Here is a 6,009-nt window from a genome sequence, read left to right on the forward strand (position 1 = left end):
GGGGACACCCCCACGTCCCTGGGGACCCCATGAATGGGAGGAGACACCCCCCCCCTTTCTGGACTACATTTCCCAGCAGCCCTCGCGGCGGGCGCGCCTCGCGGGTGACGTCACACGCAGTACGCGGAATTTATTATTCGCGCTATGGATCCCTCCGCCCACCGCAGGAAAAATAGTCCCTTCCCTATTCCCCTTCCCGTTAATTCCCCCCCAACTCCCGCCGCCCGTTCCCCACCCCGCCCGCCCCGGTGCCTCGGGCGGAGCCGCTGCGAGGCCTCCTCGTGTGTCCCCGCGGCGATGGGAGCGGAGCGGTGGCGGTTCCGGGCGGAGGGCGCGGGTGGATATAAGCGCGGCGGTGCTGCGGCCGCGCCTCTTCCGGTTCTCCCTCAGAGCCGCCATGGTGAGCGCGGCGTGGCCGGGAGCGCCCGGGGGGCCGGGAGGGGACCCAGAGGGGACCCAGGGGTCTCGGGAAGGGATGTGGGGTCTGTGTGGGGTCTGTGTGGGGCGGGGGGGGGTGAGAGGGCCCTTTGGGGGGTGTGCGGGGGGGCTGGGAGGGGCCCTGCGGGGCCCGTGTGGGGCTGAGGCGGCTTTTGGGGTTTCTAGGGGAGACACTGGGGGGGCAGGAGATGCTTTTGGGGTGACTGTGGGGGTGGATGGGGTCTCTGTAGGGCTGAGGGAGACCCCAAAGCCCCTTTGGGGCCTAAGGGTTGTGGATGGGATCCTTTGCTGCTCCAGGGTTTTTATGGGGCTGGGGGGGGATACGGGGAGACCCCAAAGCTCCTAAAGGGCTGAGAGGGTCACAGATGAGACCCTTGGGTGCTCTGGGGTTTTTATGGGGCTGGGGGCAGCTCTGTGGAGCTGAATGGGGGATCCCTGTGGGGATCTCCAGGGTTTTTATAGGGCTGGGGTCCAGCCTCGTGGGGCGGGGTCTCGGGGGTTTTTATGGGGTTTTTATAGGGTTGGGGGCATCTCTGTGGGGAGGATCTCTGGGATTATTATGGGACTGGGGGCAGCTCTGTGTGTAGGGTTTTCAGGGTGGTTATAGGGCTGGGTCCAGCCTGGTGAGGTGGGGTCTCTGGGATTTTTATGGGGTTTTTATAAGATTGGGGGCATCTCTATGGGGAGAATCTCTGGGATTTTTATGGGACTGGGGGCAGCTCTACGGGGATGATCGCTGGGATTATTATGGGACTGGGGCAGCTTTATTGGAAGAGTCTCTGGGATTCAGGTCCAGCCTGGTGGGGTGGGATCTCTGGGATTTTTATGGGGTTTTTATAAGATTAGGGGCAGCTTTATGGGGAGGATCTCTGGGATTATTATGGGGGCAGCCCGGTGGGGTGGGGTCTCTGGGATTTTTATAAGATTGGGGGCAGCTTTATGGGGAGGATTTCTGGGATTATTATAGGACTGGGGGCAGCTCTATGGGAAAGATCTCTGGGGATTGTTATGGGACTGAGGGCAGCTTTATGGGGAGAATCTCTGGGATTTTTATGGGGTTTTTATAAGATTGGGGGCAGCTTTATGGGGAGAATCTCTGGGATTATTATGGGACCGGGTCCCGCCCGGTGGGGTGGGGTCTCTGGGATTTTTATGGGACTGGGGGCATCTCTATGGGGAGGATCCCTGGGATTTTTATGTGACTGGGTCCCGCCCGGTGGGGTGGGGTCTCTGGGATTTTTATGGGGTTTTTATAGGGTTGGGGGCATCTCAGTGGGGAGGATCTCTGGGATTTTTATGGGGTTTTTATAGGGTTGGGGGCATCTCAGTGGGGAGGATCTCTGGGATTTTTATGTGACCGGGCCCAGCCCCGTGGGGTGGAATCTCTGGGATTTTTATGGGACTGGGGGCATCTCTACGGGGAGGATCCCTGAGATTTTTATGTGACCTGGTCCCGCCCGGTGGGGTGGGGTCTCTGTCCCGGGCCCAGCCCCTGGGCGGGCCGGGGGCTGATCCCGCCGCTCTCCCCGCGCAGACCAAGAAGAGGAGGAACAACGGGCGGGCCAAGAAGGGGCGCGGGCACGTGCAGCCCATCCGCTGCACCAACTGCGCCCGCTGCGTGCCCAAGGACAAGGCCATCAAGAAATTCGTCATCAGGAACATCGTGGAGGCCGCTGCAGTGCGGGACATCTCCGAGGCCAGCGTGTTTGACTGTGAGTTTGGGTTTAGGGGGGGGTTTGCACCCCTAAAAATATCCCCCTGCTCAGCCCTGGGATGGTGACAGGGTCAGCCTGAAAAGGGTTTTTTTTGTTGTTTTGAAATTTGTAAATTTGGCGACTCAGTCTCACAGTGTCCATCCTCAAGAAACTAGCCAGGTTGCCAAAATAGCCCCAAAATATCCCCTTTATTGCACCCAAAATACCCCATTGTACCCTCAAAATAGCCTGTCACCCCAAAAATAGCCTTGATGTCCCCCCAGAATAGTCCTGGTATCTCCCCTAAACAGTCTTGTTCCCCCCAAAATAGTCCTGGTGTCCCCCCAAAATAACCTCTCTGTCCACCCCAAAATAGCCTCTCTGTCACCCCAAAAATGGTCCTGGTGTCTCCCCCCAAAATAACCCTGTTGTCCCTCCCAAAATAGCCCCATTGTTCCCCCTAAAATAGCTCTGGTGTGTCCCCAAAATAGCCTCTCTGTCCCCCCAAAAACAGCCCCAGTGTCCCCCCAAAATGGTCTTTCTGTCACCCCCAAAATAGCTCCCCTTGACCCTCCAAAAAATCTGACCCTGCTCACTCTGTCACCCCAAAATGACCCAATTGTCACCCCCAGAATTGTCCCACTGGGTGTGTTTTTGGGATCACTGGGTGTGTTTTTGGGGTCCCTGGGTGTTTCTGGGTGTATTTTTGGGGTCCCAGGGTGTATTTTTGGGGTCACTCACCCCATTTCCCCTCCCAGCCTACGTCCTGCCCAAGCTGTACATGAAGCTCTGTTACTGCCCTGTGTTTTAGGGGTTCCTGGGGTGGTTATAGGGGTGTTTCTGGGATCCCTGGGTGTTTCTGGGTGTGTTTTTGGGGTCCTTGGGTGTGTTTTTGGGGTCACTCACCCCGTTTTCCCCTCCCAGCCTACGTCCTGCCCAAGCTGTACGTGAAGCTCTGTTACTGCCCTGTGTTTTAGGGGTTCCTGGGGTAGTTTTAGGGGTGTTTCTGGGATCCCTGGGTGTTTCTGTGTGTGTTTCTGGGATCCCTGGGTGTTTCTGGGTGTGTTTTTGGGGTCCCAGGGGCTGTTTTTGGGGTCCCTCACCCCGTTTTCCCCTCCCAGCCTACGTCCTGCCCAAGCTGTACGTGAAGCTCTGTTACTGCCCTGGGGGTGTTTCTGTGTGTGTTTCTGGGATCCCTGGGTGTTTCTGGGTGTGTTTTTGGGGTCTCTGAGTGTGTTTTTGGGGTCCCTCACCCCGTTTTCCCCTCCCAGCCTACGTCCTGCCCGAGCTGTACATGAAGCTCCATTACTGCTCTGGATGTGTTTTAGGGGTTCCTGGGGTAGTTTTAGGGGTGTTTCTGGGATCCCTGGGTGTTTCTGGGTGTGTTTTTGGGGTCTCTGGGTGTGTTTTTGGGGTCCCTCACCCCGTTTTCCCCTCCCAGCCTACGTCCTGCCCAAGCTGTACGTGAAGCTCCATTACTGTGTCAGCTGTGCCATCCACAGCAAGGTGGTTCGGAACCGCTCGCGCGAGGCGCGCAAGGACCGCACGCCCCCGCCCCGCTTCCGCCCCGCCGTGAGTCTGGGGGGGCCCTGGGGGGGTCCCTGAGGGGCTGGGGGGTCTCCAAGGGGTGTCTGGGGGTCCTTGGAGGAGTCCTCAGGGGTCTATAGAGGGAGATTTTGGAAGGGTCCTGCAGGGACTGCATCACCCCCCCCGCCCCGCCGTGAGTCTGGGGGGTCCTGGGGGGTCCCAGAGGTGTTTAGGGGGGTCCTAAGGGGTCTGGAGGGTCTCCAAGGGTGTCTGGGGGTTCCTGGGGGTGTCCTCAGGGGTCTTCAGGGGGAGATCCGGGAAGGGTCCCACAGGGACTGCATCCCCCCCCACCCCTCTTCTGCCGTGTCATGAGGCTGGGGGTGCTCCTGGGGGGGTCTCTAAGGGGCTGGGGGGGTCTCCAAGGGGTGTCTGGGGGTCCTTGGAAGGGTCCTCAGGGGTCTATAGGGGGAGATCTTGGAAGGGTCCCACAGGGACTGCACCCCCCTTTCCCAGTTTCCACCCCACCACGAGTCTGGGGGGGGTCTGGGGCGTCCCTAATGGTTCTAGAGGAGTTTTCAAGGAGTCGCAGGGGTGTTTAGGGGGCTCCCTAAGGTGTCCCAGGGGTGTTTAGGGGGGTCCCTAAGGGGTCTGGGGGGGTCCCAGGGGTGTTTGGGAGGGGTCTTGAGGGGTCTCCAGTGTGTCCGGGGGATCCCAGGAGTGTCTGCAGGAGTCTCCAAGGGGTCCCAGGGGTGTTTAGGGGGGTCCCTAAGGGGTCTGGAGGGTCTCCAAGGGGTCTGGGGTGTCTCCAAGGGGTCCCAGGGGTGTCTGGGGGTCCCTGGGGGGGTTCTCAGGGGTCTTCAGGGGGAGATCCTGGAAAGGTCCCACAGGGACTGCATCCCCCCCACCCCTCTTCTGCCGTGTCATGAGGCTGGGGGCGCTCCTGGGGGGCTGGAGGGGTCCCTAAAGGGGTCTGGGGGGTCTTGGAGGAGTGGGGGGGGGTTCCTAAGGGGTCTGGGGGGCTCTTTAAGGAGTCCCAGGAGTATCTGGAGGGTCCCTAAGGGGTCTGGAGGGGTCTCCAGGGGGCCCCAGGGCATTTTGGGGGGGTCCTCAGGTGTCCAGGAGCTGCCTGGAGGGGTCTGGGGGGGGTTCCAGGGGTCTGTGCCCCCCCAGCACCCCTGACTTTGTTTCTCTCTGCAGGGAGCCGCCCCCCGCCCGCCCCCCAAGCCCATGTGAGGAGACCCCGGCCCCGGGCAGGACCCCCAGTGCAGAGTCAATAAAGGATTTGTCCAGAGCTCCGTGTTTTGGGGGATTTTTTTTTTTTGGGGGGGGGGGTGTCTAAGGGGGTCTCACCCCCTCATTATGGGGGGATCTGGGGTCACCCCATACCTTGGGTGGGGGGCTGCTCCAAGCCTGGTTCCGTGGTTTTGGGGGATTTGGGGTGCCCTGATCCTGCTCTGTGCTTTTTGGGGGGATTTAGGAATTTGGGGGGGGGGGGGTTTCCTGAGGGGCTCCCACCCCCCTTGTTTTGGGGGGCTCTGGGGGCTGCTGCCCATCCTGGGGGGGAGGAAATGGGGGGCTCTGCCCCCTGGGGGTTTTTGGGGACACCTGGGGGGGCTGCTCTGATCCCCAACCCCCCCTGGGATCTGGGGGTGCCCCGACCCCTCCCCTGAGCCCAGACCTTGTCCCGGGGGGGGTCGGGGTCCCCAAATCTTCCCCAGGGCCGGGAGCTGCTCCGACCTGGGGGGTCGGGATGGGGTCAGACCCCCCGTTTTGGGGCGGGGGCAGCAGTGGGGCCCGACCCCTCCCTCTATTTTGGGAGGGGCTTCAATTGTCCCCAACCCCCCCATCCGCTTTTTTTGGGGGGGGTCTCGTGGGGCCGGGGCTGTGAACGGGGCTGGGGGGGAGAACTGGTCCGGGGGGACCGAACCGGGCCGGGGGGTCCGGATCGGGCTGGGGGGGGGGCGGGTGGAAACTGGTTTAGGGGATCCGGACCGGGTTGAGGGGATCCGAACCGGGCCGGGAGGGGCCGAACCGGGCCGGGAGGGGCCGAACCGGGCTATGGGGTCCGGGCCGGGCTGAGGGGGTCGGGACTGGGTTTAGGGGATACGGACCGGGCTGGGGAAGTCCGGACCGGGCCGGGAGGGGCCGAAGTGGGCTGGGGGGGGATGAACCGGGCTATGGGGTCCGGACTGGGTTTAGGGGATCCGAACCGGGCTAAAGGGGTCCGTACCTGGCTGAGGGGTCCGGACCAGGTTGAGGGGATCCGAACCGGGCTGGAGACACCTCCCGGGGCCCGGTGGGGGCGGACGGTCCCGGTGCCACCGCCCCGGGCGCGGCGGGCGGGTCCCGG

The 6,009-nt window shown here is 61.9% G+C and overlaps 1 protein-coding gene across 1 annotated transcript; it reads left to right on the forward strand.

The window, feature by feature from the left end:
- Positions 1 to 162: 162 nt before the first annotated feature.
- On the forward strand, positions 163 to 4,950 carry RPS26 (ribosomal protein S26). The gene is made up of 4 exons (XM_056515040.1): positions 163 to 400; positions 1,973 to 2,150; positions 3,574 to 3,704; positions 4,857 to 4,950. Exons 1-4 carry the CDS (start codon positions 398 to 400, stop codon positions 4,890 to 4,892), a joined length of 348 nt encoding a protein of 115 aa, XP_056371015.1. The 5' UTR covers positions 163 to 397; the 3' UTR covers positions 4,893 to 4,950.
- Positions 4,951 to 6,009: the final 1,059 nt, after the last annotated feature.

The sequence above is a fragment of the Oenanthe melanoleuca genome, linkage group LGE22 (genome assembly GCF_029582105.1).
Source record: "Oenanthe melanoleuca isolate GR-GAL-2019-014 linkage group LGE22, OMel1.0, whole genome shotgun sequence".
Taxonomy (NCBI): domain Eukaryota; kingdom Metazoa; phylum Chordata; class Aves; order Passeriformes; family Muscicapidae; genus Oenanthe; species Oenanthe melanoleuca.